General features: G+C 47.8%; 1 protein-coding gene across 1 annotated transcript in view; it reads left to right on the top strand.

The window, feature by feature from the left end:
* The window catches only part of EXOC6B (exocyst complex component 6B), a 271,894-nt gene that overhangs the window by 99,223 nt on the left and 156,329 nt on the right, over positions 1-16,342 (top strand). Inside the window, exons 7-8 of the mRNA XM_056489697.1 lie at positions 12,808-12,984; positions 13,831-13,899. Of these exons, the coding sequence (XP_056345672.1) occupies positions 12,808-12,984; positions 13,831-13,899 (246 nt within the window). The remainder of the gene's footprint in view (positions 1-12,807; positions 12,985-13,830; positions 13,900-16,342) is intronic.

The following is a 16,342-nucleotide window of genomic DNA, read 5'->3' as shown; positions in this document are numbered from 1 at the left end:
GTCCCAGGTGGATCCAGCCTGGCCTTGGACATCCCCAGGGATCCAGGGCAGCAGAAATGGGGATTGTTGGGAAATTGGGGCAGGAGAAATGGGGATTGTTGGGAATTTGGGGCAGCAGAAATGGGAATTGTTGGGAATTTGGGGCAGGACAAACTGGAATTGTTGGGAATTTGGGGCAGGACAAACTGGAATTGTTGGGAATTTGGGGCAGGACAAACTGGAATTGTTGGGAATTTGGGGCAGAACAAATGGGAATCCGGGGCAGCACACAGAGGAATTTTTGGGAATCTGGTGGGCACAGCAGTGCCCTTGTCCTGCCCAGGGAATGCTGGAGTGTGGAATCCATGGAATCAGGCCTGGATTCAGCCCTGGCTCATCCCTCAGTGTCCACAGGGCAGCTCCAGGCTCTGGCCTGGAGTTTAGGAGGGTCCTGGCTGGGCTGAGCTCAGGCTGAGCCTGGCTAAGCTGAGCTTTGGACCCTGCTTGGGACGGGGGAGACGCCGGGGAGGGAAGGAGAAGGAAAATCAAACCCTCCCAGGGCTTTTGGAACGGCAGAAAAATCCCTTTGTAGTTTCCCCAGACGCCTTTAGAGGGCAGATCACGCCCAGGGAATCACAGCTTTGGATGTTCCTGGTGCTGGATTCCTCAGAAAAAAACATGGAGAGATTTTTTTTTTTTTCTTCTTTTTTATTATTCATTTTTAAAAGCATAATTTGAATGCTGCAATAACTTGTGGTGCTTTCAAGGCTGACCATGAAGTGAATTTACAGCAGGGAGATGAGATCAGGTTTTGATTTATGGCTGAGGACTTAAAATCTTTTTAGGTTCAGTCCTAAAAATTGTGGTGTGAGTGAAATATTAGTGATGGATGTAGGGAGAAAAATCCTGGGAACATACTGTGGGAGAGGAGAATTATGTAATGTGTTGACTAAGTTCATTTTTATGTTAAAAAAGACCACAAGAAGTGGTTTCAGTTGGGAGAGTTGGTTTTGGAGAGCAGTGCTGAGTGCTGAATGTATAATTTCATTTTTCTCTGCTGTAATCTCTCCTCTAAATCCCCCAACCCTCACGCCCCAGTGCTTAGGAAAAAAAAAAAAAAATTATTTATCAAGAGAATATTTCACATTATCAGAGGGATCTTTGTGAAGTGAAGGCAGGGAAATGAAATTGAAGCTGTTCTGTAAAGTTGAAACTTTTCATATTGGGATTAAATATTCCTTAAAGTCACCGTGCTGGGGGAGGCAGGGCCTGGCTAATTCTGTGATTAATTAAAACCAGCACTAACCAAACCATGCTCTGCTTTCTTCTGCTGCTCCCTGAAGCTCAGGGATCCCGGGGAAGATGATTATTCCTGAAAAAGCCATTTTGTTCTTTGTGGCTCAGCCCCCTTGGCAGCTGCTTTGTGGGTTTCTCATCAAAAAAACCAGAGGGGTTATTCCCAAACAGAATGAAAAGGGCTTTGTTCCAACGAGGATTTATCCTTTTTTTTTTTTTTTTTTTTAAATAATGTTTTTAAATCTCCTCAAGGTGGAGGTGCTGCTGCTCCTGGGGTGTGCTGGGGGATCTTTGGGGTTCAGCTTTTCACTCTGATCCTTGCTCAGATTCCTCCTGAGGTTTTGATGGAAAAGGGAAAAAGGGCCAGAAATGATCCAGAGGGGTCTGTGCATCCCTGACTGCAGGCTGGACAGACAGAGAGTGGACAGATGGACACTGGGGGTGGGGGAAGGGCTGGGGGAGCTGCAGCTGGACTGGGGCAATCCCAGCACAAATCCAGGCTGGGGGGAGAAGGAAGGGATGGAGATCAGCCCTGGGAGGAGGATTTGGGATGTTGGGGTGAGGCTGGAATGGGCTGATCCCAAGGAAAGGTGGGAATTGTGTCCCTGTGCCCCAGGCTCAGGTGAGACCCCACCTGCAGAGCTGCCCCAGCCCTGCATCCCAAACTCAGGAGGACGTGGAGCTGCTGCAGAGAGTCCAGAGGAGATGATGGAAATGCTGCCAGGATTCTGGAGCCAGGCTGGGAGAGCTGGGAATGTTCCCTGGAGAAGGGAAAATTCCAGGGAATGCTCAGAGTCCCTGCAGGGGCTCCAGGAGAGCTGGAATTTGGGACAAGGCCTGGAGGGACAGGACACAGGGAATGGCTCCCACTGGGAAAGGGGAGACGGGGCTGGGATCTTGGGAAGGAATTCCTGCCTGGGCTGCAATTCCCAGATTTGCTGTGGCTGCCCCTGGATCCCTGGCAGTGCCCAAGGCCAGGCTGGATCCACCTGGGACAGTGGGAGGGAGTTTTTAAGGTTTTTAAGGTGATTTTTGAGGTGGTTTTTAAGGTTTCCTTCCCACCCAAACCATCCCATGAGGATTTCATCCCAGATCCCATCCCTCTCCCTCCATCACTGAATGTGTCCCCTTAGGATCTGTCATCCCAGATTTCTGTGGGAATGCTTCAGGATATTCTGGGGTCTGAGTTAGACCCAAAGGATCTCTGCAGATCCCATTTGAACACTGACAGGCTGTTCTGTTTAAAAGCCAAAATCCTGTTTTGTCCATGGGCTTTTCCAGGGAATTTCAGAGTCCTGTGCATTCCAGGAGCTTCAGGGCCATCCCAGGGAGGTGCTGTGGCCATGGCCAGTCCCTCAGAGCCCTTCAGAACCCCAGCCCAGGCTGAGAAATGGAAACAGAAGCAGAATCTTGAAAGGAACCTTATCTCCAGAGCCCAGGGAGAGGGTGTGGAGCAGAGCTCTGGGAGCTCCCACGGACAGCAGGATCCAGGGATTCCATCCCAGGAAGAAGAGGAGAATCCATGAGGGATCATCCCTGGCTGCTCCTGAAATCAGGGATGGCAGGCAGGAAACCAGCAGCTGCCAGGAAGGGAAACTGGGAGGAAAACCAGTGGGAAATGTTGGAACTGGGCTGGAGTGAGAGCCCTGAGTGGTGTCAGGGCAGGGGCAGCTCCAGGCTGAGCACACTGGGGTGGATTTTCCAGAATTCCCCCTGGATCACACCCCAACTCCTTCCCCCTTCAGTGAGATCCCACCCGATTTTATCCCGAATATCCAGAGGGGTGAGGTCCCACCTGAGCTGGGGACAGCCCCTGGGGCTGGGAATATTCCTGTGCTGGGGCTGGGACTGCACTGAGTGCCTTTGGACTGGGGAGCAGCCAGCCCAGGGCAGGGCAGGAAGGGTTTGGAGCACCCTGGGGTGGTGGGAGGGATGGAGCAGGATGAGCTTCGAGCTCTGCTCCAGCCCAAACCCCTCCTGGTTCCCCATTCTGCACTTCTCTGGTAAAATGTCCTGAAGTCAAACCCTGAATTTGTCCCTTTAACTCCCCCCTCTCCTCTCCAGCTTCATCCCCTTTCCCTCTGTTTCTTTTCCTGAGCAAACAAACCTTTCTGCCTGGATTTCTCCTTTTTAAATTTTCACTGGGGGGGGAAAAAAAAAACCAAAAAAACCCAAACCAACCCCAAGCCCTGTTCCCTGTGCCATGCCTGGCTTGTCAGGGAGCGTGTTGGAGCAAAGCCTGGCTTGGAAAACAATCCCAGTTCCCTGGGAGAGGAACCAGAGGCAGGCCCTGCATGGTTGGGTGCTCCTGAGTCACCCCAGCCCCTCTCACCTGTGACCAGGTTTGCTGTGATCCCTCTGCTGCTCCCTCTCTTACTCAGGGCTCATTTGGGTCTCAATTAGAGAGTGAGGAGAGGTGAAAGCATGTGGGAGTTTCCAGGGGAGCTTTGAGTCATGGTTTTGTGTCTCACCCAGGGAGAGGAGGCTCCTTGGGCAGAGTTAGAGCAGCTCCCAGGGTGGGGGATTTCATGCTGGCTGGAAAAGGAATTTTAAATTTTAAATGGCAGGATCTCAGTTCCATCTCAGCTCAGATGGGCTGTAAAGCATTTATCTGCCCAAGAGCTTGTCAGGCTGAGGATTTTCATGTGTTTGAAACTCCCTGTGGAACACCCATCCTCCTCCTGCTGCTGCTGCTGCCCTCGCTCCCCTGAGCTCATTCTCATTCTCTGGAAATGTGATAAATAAACTCTGGACTCGCAGCACTGAGCTCCCTTTGAAGCTGCCCACAGATCTGGATCCCACAGAAGTGTAAATCAACACTTTGGCCGTAAAGGGCTTCTTAAAAAGTGGCTTTTTTTTTTTTTTTTTTTAATTTTTTTTTTAGCAGCTGACCTGGAGGCTGTGGTTGCCCAAAGCTTTTTTATCAATCCTTGTGTGATGAATTTCTCCTCAGAAGGGAGAGTCTGGAGCATTCCCTTCTCAAAACAGCTGAGGTTTAATGGGTTTTGTATAAAAAGCTGAATTAACCCAGCTCCTGAATGGACTCTGAGGGTGTAAATATGGCTGAGCTCATCCCTTGGGTTTGATCCCATCAGTTCCATGGGCAGGGACACCTCCCACGATGTCCAGCCTGGCCTTGGGCACTCCAGGATCCAGGGATCTGTGCCCTGGGTTTGCAGAAACAGCTCAAGGTGTGACAATGATGAATTCCTCATCTCCAGGCCTGGAAATTCTGGCATTTCATGGAATCCTGGAATGGTTTGGTTGGGAAAAAACCTGAAATCCCAAAGCAGCCACCCTCTCCATGTTCAGGGATGATTCCCACCATCCCAGGGGGATCCTTGGGCACTGCCAGGGATCCACAGCAAATCTGGGAATTGCAGCCCAGGCAGGAATTCCTTCCCAAGATCCCAGCCCCATCTCCCCTTTCCCAGTGGGAGCCATTCCCTGTGTCCTGTCCCTCCAGGCCTTGTCCCAAATTCCAGCTCTCCTGGAGCCCCTGCAGGGACTCTGAGCATTCCCTGGAATTTTCCCTTCTCCAGGGAACATTCCCAGCTCTCCAGCCCAGCTCCAGAATCCTGGAATGGTTTGGGTTGGGAGGGACCTTAAATCCCATCCCATTCCCACCCCATCCATGGCAGGGACACTCCCACTGTCCCAGCTGGATCCAACCTGGTCCTGGACACTCCAGGGATCCAGGGCAGCACAAACAGAAATTTTTGGGAATCTGGTGGGCTCTTGTCCTGGCCAGGGAATACTGAACTGTAAAATCCGTGGAATTAGGCCTGGATTAAATCCAGCTTTGGGAAAGGAGCAGGAGCAGGGGGTGAGGGTGAATCATGGGGTGAGAGCAAAGCAAAGAGGGAATTGCATTCTCCTCATCTCACACTCAATGCCAAAAACTTGTATTTGAGGAAAATTGATATTTTGGGGCATCAGACCCGAGGTGGATTTTAGCTCTGGATGGGCTGAGGTGGAAGAGAAAGTTTAGGAAATGAGGAGTGGGGGATTGAGGCACTGGGGAGAACAAACCCGTCCAACGCTGCATTTCCAAACTCCTTTTATTTCATGACCTGGGATGGAGTTCAAAAATAAAATAAAAAAAAATAAATAAAAAAACAACCAACCACCCTGCCATTGTTGGGCCTCGTTTCCTGAGCCCAGGGAGAACTTTGTCAGCCAAACCTCCAACAAATTGTCGGCCCTGATAAGGAGTCAGCAGCAGCCCCTCCCGGCCCGGCAGCGCCGTGTGCTCACTTTACACCTTGCAATAATAATCCTGCTTTTATCTGATCCCAGGGGGATTCTGTAACTTTGGAATGGCTCTCTGGCAGGCTTCCAGCCCCACTGTCATTTTTTATTAATGTTCTTTTTTTTTAGCTACCCCCGTAGTCTGCTTTGTTGCTTTTTTTTTAATTTTTTCTTTCCCCCTCCTCTTCTTTTCTTCCCTAAGATTGTTTAAGGAATATGTATCCCATTCCTTGGAAATGATATTTGAAAATTCAGTGTCTCAGCCCATTAGAGGGGTTTGTAAAACCATCACAGCAGGAACTAATCAGAACTGCCTTTAAATCCCTGCTCCCTTTAAATCACCAACCCCTTCTCCCCGGGCCTTATCTCGTGTCTCATCAGGAAAATCCTAATTAGATTCTGCTCAAAAGTAAATATTGGTGGGTGGAGGTGAGGGGAGGTGAGACTGGAGCGTTTTGGCTGTGGAAAACAAGGTGAAGTTCTGAAAGGAACAATTTTGGAGTTTTAAAGGGGCTCCTTCCTCCTGGGGGGGTGGAACAGCTTTTCCTTAGGGTGGGTCTGGGGGCAGAGCCTGGAGGAGTCCCTGGCCTGCTCTGGGAATGAGCCCGTGGAATTGGGAATGATCCCGTGGAATTGGGAATGATCCCGTGGAATTGGGAATGATCCTGTGGCTTTGGGAATGATCCCGTGGAATTGGGAATGATCCTGTGGCTTTGGGAATGATCCTGTGGCTTTGGGAATGATCCTGTGGCATTGGGAATGAGCCCGTGGCGTTGGGAATGATCCCGTGGAATTGGGAATGATCCTGTGGCATTGGGAATGAAATCATGGCATTGGGAATGAGCCCATGGAATTGGGAATGAGCCTGTGGAACTGGGAATGATCCTGTGGCTTTGGGAATGATCCTGTGGCTTTGGGAATGAGCCCGTGGCATTGGGAATGAGCCCATGGTGTGGGGGATGGTCCCATGGCAATAGGAATGATCCCATGGAATTGGGAATGATCCCATGGTGTGGGGAATGATCCCATGGCATTGGGAATGATCCCATGGAATTGGGAATGATCCCATGGTGTGGGGAATGATCCCATGGCATTGGGAATGAGCCCATGGTGTGGGAAATGAGCCCATGGAATTGGGAATGAAATCATGGTGTTGGGAATGATCTCGTGGCATTGGGAATGACTCCATGGCACTAGGAATGATCCCAAGGGTCTGGGAATGATCTCATGACTTTGGGAATGAGCCCATGGTACTGGGACTGATCCCATGGCATTGGGAATTACTTCATGGCATTGGGGATGATCCCAAGGGTCTGGGAATGATCTCATGACATTAGGAATGAGCCCATTGTGTTGGGAATGATCCTAAGCCATTGGGAATGATCCCAGTGGAGTGGGAGTGACTCCATGGATTTGGGAATGATCTCATGACATTAGGAATGATCCCATGGTACTGGGACTGATCCCATGGCATTGGGAATTACTCCATGGCATTGGGAATTGGGAATGACTTCATGGCATTGGGGATGATCCCATGGTGTTGGGAGTGACTCCATCGTGCTGGGAACGATCCCATGGCATTGGGAATGATCCCATGGCATTGAGAATAAGCCCATGGCATTAGGATTGACCCCTTGATATTAGGAATGACTCCATAGAGCTGGGAATGACTCCATGAAGCTGGGAATGACTCCATGGAGATGGGAATGATCCCATGGAGCTGGGAATGACTCCATGGAGCTGGGAATGACTCCATGGCATTGGGATTGATCCCTTGATATTAGGAATGACTCCCTGGACCTAGGAATGACTCCATGGAGCTGGGAATGATCCCATGGAGCTGGGAATGACTCCATGGCATTGGGATTGATCCCTTGATATTAGGAATGACTCCCTGGACCTAGGAATGACTCCATGGAGCTGGGAATGACTCCATGGCATTGGGAATGACTCCATGGTATTGGGAATGACTCCATGGCATTGGGGTGCAGGTCTGTGGCTGGGGTCACTCAATCTCGAGGAGCTGAGCTGTTTTGAAAAACCCAACTCTGAAAGATTCAACGACAAAAAGTTCAGCTCCAGCTTGGTTGGGTTGGGTGGGTTTGGTTGTGAGGGGTGGGGAAGGTGGAGCTGCTGTTCACAAACTTCTGAGAGTTTTTTCAGGGTGGATCCTGGAATGCTGAGGAAGGTCCTTCCTGTTGAGGGCTTTGAATCCCAGACTGGTTTGGGTTGGAAGGGACCTTAGAAATCATCCAGTGCCACCCCTGCCATGGGCAGGGACACCTGCCACTGTCCCAGGGTGCTCCAAGCCCTGTCCAGCCTGGCCTGGGACACTCCCAGGGATGAGGAATTTGTATTTAGGGTTTGAAATCCCCTGCAGGGTGGAGCCCTCGGTGAAGGGACGTGCAGGAGACAGGAGTTACATCATCCAGTAATCCCAGGATGGTTTGGGTGTGAAGGGACTTTAAATCCCACCCCATTGCAGCCCCTGCCATGGGAGGGACACCTCCCATTATCCCAGCTTTGGCTCTCCTGCCTTTTTGTGCATCCCATGGAGCAGAGCGAGCCAGGATTGATGGTCCTGGATCACAGAGGGAATTCTACAGGATAACCCCAAACTGGACCCACTTCCATGGACACCACACCAAAATCTAAGGAGATTTTGAGTTGGATAGCCCCAAACTGGCTCCACTTTTGTGAAAACATCAACAAAACTTGGGGGGATTTTTGGGTTGGATTTGTCATCCCAGTTCCATCACTTTTCCAAAGGCACCCCAGGTGTCTTCCCTGGGCTCCTCCAGACCCTTTTTGGGAACAGAACCCCCAAACCCCCGCACTTCTCCTCTGCTTGATCCTTCCTGTGGGTGGATCCAGGAAAAAATGGATTCCATGGAAATCCATGGGAGGGTTGTTCTGCTGCAGCCCAGGGAGGGGCTGGGAATGAGCTGGGGGTGGGAGTTCTTGAGGATAATCCCAAATTTCTCCAGAGCTGCTTCCTCTGGGCCTCCCCCAGCTCACGGTGAAACCGAAACCTCGGTGATCCACCAAGCTGAAGAAAATTCGATATTTCTCACTTGTAGGTCACCTGAGTCCAGATTGTTTCCTGCCAGGAGAGGGGGGTTGGGAATGCCCTGCTGGAGATGGAAAAGCCATTCCCATTTTTCTGGTGTGTGCAGGATCCAGGTCTGGGATCACTCCAGGCTCAGGACACTCCTGTTCCTGCAGTTGGAATGTGCCCAGGTTGGCATGAATGGAGGGAAATGGAATGAAATCCCAGGTTGGGATTTGGGAACAGGCCATTCAGGCAGAAATCCCTGGAAAATCTCATCTCATTTAAAACTTCCCCCCACAAAAATCCTGAAAGGTGAAGATTCCTCAAGGTCCAAATTGCTCCTGGTGGGCTGGAAAACTTTTGTGCATCCTCCAGCTGCTTTTTAGGATATCTGGGAGTTGGGACATAATTTTTTCCTTTTTTTTAAATTCTGAAGGTGGTGAGGCCCTGGCACAGAGAGGCTGTGGCTGCCCCTGGATCCCTGGGAGTGTCCAAGGCCAGGTTGGACACAGACCTTGGATCCACTGGGATAGTTGAGCTGTCCCTGGGGGTGGAATGGGATGGGATTTTTATGGTGCCTTCTAACCCAAACCATTCCTGAATTCTGTGATTCTCCCATCTGCTGCTTGGACTTCAATCCAGGTCAAAATTCTTCTTTTGATAAATCAGTTTGTTTGCATTGAAAGAGCAAAATCAAAGCGTGGGGAGGTAAATTCCACGTGGGCTCCTTGTCCTGGAGCGATGCAGATTTCTTTCATTTATAAATAATGGAATTTATGAATTCTTATCAATATTTGGTTTGGATCTTATCAATCTTGACACCTGACCACATCCTGCTGTGCAGAGCTGGACTGAGAGGAGATTAATCCCTGTTGGAAAAGAGAAGTGGATCCTTGGAGAGCATTTCCATGGATCCTTGGAGAGCATTTCCATGGATCTGTGGAGAGCATTTCCGTGGATCCTTGGAGAGCATTTCCATTGATCCTTGGAGAGCATTTCCATGGATCTGTGGAGAGCATTTCCATGGATCCTTGGAGATCATTTCCATGGATCTGTGGAGAGCATTTCCGTGGATCCTTGGAGATCATTTCCATGGATCCTTGGAGAGCATTTCCATGGATCTGTGGAGAGCATTTCCATGGATCTTTGGAGAGCATTTCCATGGATCTGTGGAGAGCATTTCCATGGATCTTTGGAGAGCATTTCCATGGATCCTTGGAGAGCATTTCCATGGATCTGTGGAGAGCATTTCCATGGATCATTGGAGAGCATTTCCATGGATCTGTGGAGAGCATTTCCATGGATCTGTGGAGAGCATTTCCATGGATTCATGAAGAGCATTTCCATGGATCATTGGAGAGCATTTCCATGGATCCTTGGGGAGCATTTCCATGGATCCTTGGAGAGCATTTCCATGGATCTGTGGGGAGCATTTCCATGGATCCTTGGAGAACATTTCCATGGATCCTTGGAGAGCATTTCCATGGATCATTGGAGAGCATTTCCATGGATCCTTGGAGAGCATTACCATGGATCTGTGGAGAGCATTTCCATGGATCTGTGGAGAGCATTTCTGTGGATCATTGGAGAGCATTTCTATGGATCCGTGGAGAGCATTTCCATGGATCCTTGGAGAGCATTTCCATGGATCTGTGGAGAGCATTTCCATGGATCCTTGGAGAGCATTTCCGTGGATGCTTGGAGAGCATTTCCATGGATCCTGTGACACCAATTCCGTGTCCAGCCTGAAATCCTGGAGTGTTTCCCTCCAAGGGCTGGGGCAGGGCAGAGCAGGGCTGGCAGCAGCATCCTGCAGCTCCTCATCCCAAATTTCCCTCTCCCATGACCGCCTGTGCTCCGCCCTGCTTAACGATCCGCGTCCGGCTCGGGGCCGCGTCCAGAACTTCTCCTGTTCCCACCCTTTGATTCTCCCCTCTGCAGAAGGAGAGGGATTACACAAACTGCAGGGTTTAATGAGCGTGCTGGGCTGGCTTTTGGGGCAATTTCCAGCGGGTTCAGGGTTATAACTTCATTAGGCCTGGCTTGGGAAACTCAGCGGCGCAGGGCGGGCCCGGGCCCGGCCCTTTGTTGTGTTCTCTTCTGAAGGACCTTTTTGAAGTCCTAATTCCCTTTATGGGATGTTGCAAGGCCTCTCTATGGAGCTGTGCCTCTGAAGTGCGAAATGCCGGGGCCAGCATCGCCCCTTTCCCCTGGCGTGGGGTCCTGGGCAGTGTCCACCCAGACCTTTCCCTCTGGGGCCTCGTTGCAAAAATTCCCATTGTTGGGATTCGGCCCTGACGAGGGTTTTTGAAAGGGGTGGGGTGGGAGTCCCCTGGCTCAGCTGGGAGGAGCAAATAAATGGAGTAAATAATAAAACTCCAGGGCTGTTCCTGCTTTCCAACCACTAGAGGTCAAGGTTGTGCTGTGGGATAAGAAATCCCACAAGGACAATAATCCGAGGATTCACTCTGGTTCCTGCTGCAGCCACCTCCAGGAATGGCTTTGTACACAGAATTTTGTTATTAATTACCCAGCTCATTAATTAATTTAAAGCTGGTTGTGTGTGCTCAGGGTGAGGAGCAGTTTGAGGTAGATTTTCCAAGGATTGGGAAACTTAGATTACAATATTCCTCAGATATAAGAATTTCCCCAGTGCTCAGTCCCTGGTGGGGTTTTGCTTCCCAAAGAGAGATTCCAAAGGGATTTGGAGGCTGGCAAAAAAAAAATCAAAGCTGCTCCTGAATTATTTTTTGGGAGGAGGGGATGTTAAAACTTGCAAGTGTTGAACAGGAAATAATTTAGAAGGTTTGCACAGGGATGAAGGTTTGTGCTTTCTGCGGTTCAGGTAGCAAAAGTAATTAATAATTAGAGATTTTTTAATAGTAATTAATAATGTTTTAATTCTCCCTTGGTGTCACTGGCAGATGGATCTCTTGGTTTTCCTGCTTTTTTCTAAATCCAGGCTGCCACATTCCCATAGGGAAGGGGACGGGCCCCTTTTGCCACTTCAGAGAATCCTGGAATTCCAGAATGTCCAAGAACTACCTGAATCCCAGAATTCCAGAATATCCAGGCACTACCTGAATCTTGGAATTCCAGAAAATTGAGGAGCTACCTGAATCCTGGAATTCCAGAATGTCCAGGCACTTCCTGAATCCTGGAATTCCAGAATATCCAGGAGCTACCTGAATCCTGGAATTCCAGAATGTCCAGAATCCTACCTGAATCCTGGAATTCCAGATTATCCAAGAATTACCTGAATCCCAGAATTCCAGAATGTCCAGGAGTTACCTGTGCTTGTGGAAAGTTTCCTTGCCCATGGAATCAGAGGATTTTTAGAATCCTGCCTGTGTTTCCATGATTCCCACAAACTTTTCTTCCGATACATTAAAAATTCGCAGCTAAAGTCGAGGAATTCTCTAAATCTGTGTCTAAATCCATATAAATTCCAGGTTTTCCCAGTGTTTATTTTCCAGTGTCCCCAGCACACAAACCCAGGATTGGGATTGGTTTTTTTTTTTCTTGCTTTTGTCTGGATTTGGTGTTGGAGATTCCTTGTGTGTCCATTCCCTCGATCAGAACTCGATCAACTCCTCAACAACTGGGGCTGAGCCACTTTTCCTGTCAATTATTTCCATATCAAGGGAAAAAACCAGGGAATTTTTGCAGGAGGGCACAGCCCCAAAATCCCTGGAATAACTCCATGAAATCTCTGGAATAACTCCACGAAATCCCTGGGATAACTCGCCGTGTTCCCGCCCCTCCATCCAGCACCTTTTTACAGCTCGTTCTGCACATCAACAACGTGCAATTAAACCCTCCTGGGCTCCCACAAAAATGCTTTCAGGAACCTCTGGGGTCCAGATGTGGAATGTTTTTTGTGGGAACTGGAAAAAGGGGAAGGAATCCAGCGGTTCAGGGGGTGACAGTCACCACATGGCCCGCGGGCCGATATCGCTGCAGCTGGGCTGGAAGTGGGGCAGCTCTGGGGGCTGGGATTTTGGGATTTGGGATTTGGGATGGATCAGGAGCGTGGTTGGATTGTTGTATAATCCCTGTGCTGCTCTGCAAATGGGTCTGGGAATATCTGGGCTGGGAAGGGGGGGAAGGCGACGTGTCGGAATTCCGAGCGCGAATTCCTTCCACCTCCTTTGTCCCCTTCCAGAAAACCAAATTAAATCCCAGGTGGAATCTCTTTTTTTTTTTTTTTTTTTTTTTTTTTAATTTAGGCACAGCAGCAGAGAAACCTGGACAACATCGTGTCCCAGCAGCCCAGGATTAGCGGGGGGAAGAAATCCAAGAAGGAATTCAGCGCCAGCTCGGAGCTGGAGGTGAAGAACACCAGCCCCATGTCGGAGCAGGACTCGGGGATCCTGGATGTGGAGGATGAGGATGAGGAGGAGGAGGTAAAACAGCAACACCAAATCAGGGATTCTGGGCACTGAGGGGTTTGCTCCTCGCCCGTGGGGGAGTCCTGGAGGTGCAGAAGAGGCTGGAGAACCTGGGAAATCCCAAAATTTGGTGATTTTGTGTTTTTATCCCTGTTCCCACTACCAGGCTCAGCAGAGAGGCCAAGGATTGAGAGCTGCCCATCCCAGTCTTGTGGGAAATCCCAAAATTTGGTTATTTTGTGGTTTTATCCCTTTTCCTTTGTCCTGGTTTGTCTTTGGATAAGGGGCTGATAAGGAGTTGGAAATTTGAATTCCTTGATTCTTTCCCTTTCCCCTTTCCTTTCCTTTCCTTTCCTTTCCTTTCCTTTCCTTTCCTTTCCTTTCCTTTCCTTTCCTTTCCTTTCCTTTCCTTTCCTTTCCTTTCCTTTCCTTTCCTTTCCTTTCCTTTCCTTTCCTTTCCTTTCCTTTCCTTTCCTTTCCTTTCCTTTCCTTTCCTTTCCTTTCCTTTCCTTTCCTTTCCTTTCCTTTCCTTTCCTTTCCTTTCCTTTCCTTTCCTTTCCTTTCCTTTCCTTTCCTTTCCTTTCCTTTCCTTTCCTTTCCTTTCCTTTCCTTTCCTTTCCTTTCCTTTCCTTTCCTTCCTTTCCTTTCCTTTCCCTTTCCTTTCCCTTTCCCTTTCCCTTTCCCTTTCCCTTTTCCTTTCCTTTCCTTTCCCTTCCTTTCCTTTCCATTTTTTTTTTTAGAATTTCTCTCGTCTGTCAGTGATATTTTAATACTGCACTCATTAACTTTAATTATTTTAATTAAATTAATTAAATTATCACAGTTTCCCATCCTCACTCCATTTTTTGTGGTCTTTTCCAGGTGCCTGGAGCCCAGGATTTGGTGGATTTCTCCCCAGTTTATCGCTGCCTCCACATTTACTCCGTCCTGGTGAGGGAATTTTCATCTTCTTTGAACTCAAAATATTTTTTTGATCCTTTTGTTAATTTTTTTGGGATATTTTGTAGTAGATTAGGCACAAATACTGTGATAATTAGGATGGTAATTAAGATAAGTCAGTGTGGAGTTCTTGATTTTTTATTTTATTTTATTTTATTTTATTTGTTTTGTTTTGTTTTATTTTATTTCTTTTATTTCTTTTATTTATATATTTAATTTATTTTATTGACATATTTCACCTATTTATTTATTTATGAAATTTATTTATTTAATTTCATTTATTAATTTTATTTATTCTATTTATTTTACTTATTTATTCTATTTATTTATGAAATCTATGCAATTTATGTAATTTAATTTAATTTGCATATTTTACTTATTTATTTATTCATTTTTATTTGTATTTCTTTTATTTATTTATTTTACTTATATATTTTAGTGTATTTATGTAATTTATGCAAAACTTTATTATTCCATGGAAATGGGGGAATTTTGGGAAGGAATTGATTGGATTCTGATCCTGTTTGCTCCAAGTATTCTTCTTTGGATGCATAATTTCATTTTTCAGTGAAAATTGGAGAGTTTTGGGCAAGAATTGATTGGATTTTAAAGCTGCTTCCTCCAAGAATTCTTGGAATTCAACAATTTTGTTATTCCGTGGAAATGGGAGAGTTTTGGGGTAGAATTGAATTTTGATGCTGTTTTCTCCAGGAATTGCTCTTTGGATCCAGTGATTCCATTATTCCATGGAAATGGGAGAGGAAATCCAGAGGATTTCCAGGAATTTCTGGATTTCAGGAATTGGGATTGGGAATCCTGTTGGAGGGGCTGCTGTGCTGGGTTTAACACAGGGCTGTGGGTTTGATATGGATTTGATATGGATTTGATATGGGTTTGATATAAATTTAATATGAGTTTGATATGGGTTTGATATGGATTTGATATAGATATGATATGGATTTGATATAAATTTAATATGGGTTTGATATGGGTATGATATAGATTTGATGTGGATTTGATATGGATTTTATATAGACTTGATATAAATTTAATATGGGTTTGATATGGGTTTGATGTGGATTTGATATGGGTTTGATATAGGTTTGATATGGGTTTGATGTGGATTTGATATGAGTTTGATATAGATTTGATACGGGGTTGAAATGGATTTGATATGGGTTTGATATGGGTTTCATATGGGTTTGATATGGATTTGATATGGGTTTGATATGGATTTGATATGGGTTTGATATGGGTTTGATGTGGATTTGATATGGGTTTGATATAGGTTTGATATGGGTTTCATATGGGTTTGATATGGATTCGATCTGGATTTGACATTGGTTTGACGTGGAATTAACTTCGATGTAATTAGGATTATTAAGGACTTATTGAATTAGGATTGAATTAGGATTGAATTAGGATTGAATTAGGATTGAATTAGGATGAATTGTGGGTTTGGGGTCTGGTTCCCCCAAAGCTGCTCTGAGGGGGCTCAGCAGCTCCTGCTGCTGCCTGGGGCAGTTTGGGACATTCCCAGTGCTTGTATCCCACGGATCCCATCCCACGGATCCCATCCCATGGATCATCCTCATCCCATAGATCCCATCCCACGGATCCCATCCCACGGATCCCATCCCATGGATCATCCTCATCCCATGGTTCCCCATCCCATGGATCCCATCCCATGGATCTCCATCCCATGGATCCCATCCCATGGATCATCCTCATCCCATGGTTCCCCATCCCATGGATTTCTATCCCATGGATCCCATCCCATGGATTTCTATCCCATGGATCCCATCCCATGGATCCCATCCCATGGATCATCCTCATCCCATGGTTCCCCATCCCATGGATCCCATCCCATGGATCCCCATCCCATGGATTTCTATCCCATGGATCCCATCCCATGGATCCCATCCCATGGATCATCCTCATCCCATGGTTCCCCATCCCATGGATCCCATCCCATGGATCATCCTCATCCCATGGTTCCCCATCCCACGGATCCCATCCCATGGATCCCATCCCATGGATCATCTCCATCCCATAGATCCCCATCCCATGGATCCCACCCCATGGATCCCCTCCCATGGATCCCATCCCATGGATCCCCATTCCATAGATCCCCATCCCATAGATCCCCATCCCATGGATCCCCATCCCATGGATCCCCATCCCATGAATTTCTCCAGCCATGGAATTGTTCTGATCCCGTTACAGGAACGGGATTTTTTCTGCTTTGGGGTTTTTGTTGTGTCACTGCTTCAGTTTTAACCCCAAACCCTCAGAGCTGTGGGGGGCAGCAGCAGCTCCATGGGATGGATCAGGGTGGGATTGACCCTCCTGGAGCTGGGGGTGGTGCAGGGGACCAGGGGTGTCCCCACAGGGATGGGATGGGATGGGATAGGATGGGATAATGGGATGGGAT

Source organism: Oenanthe melanoleuca, chromosome 4 (genome assembly GCF_029582105.1).
Source record: "Oenanthe melanoleuca isolate GR-GAL-2019-014 chromosome 4, OMel1.0, whole genome shotgun sequence".
NCBI lineage: Eukaryota > Metazoa > Chordata > Aves > Passeriformes > Muscicapidae > Oenanthe > Oenanthe melanoleuca.
This window is presented reverse-complemented; position numbering and strand designations above follow the sequence as displayed.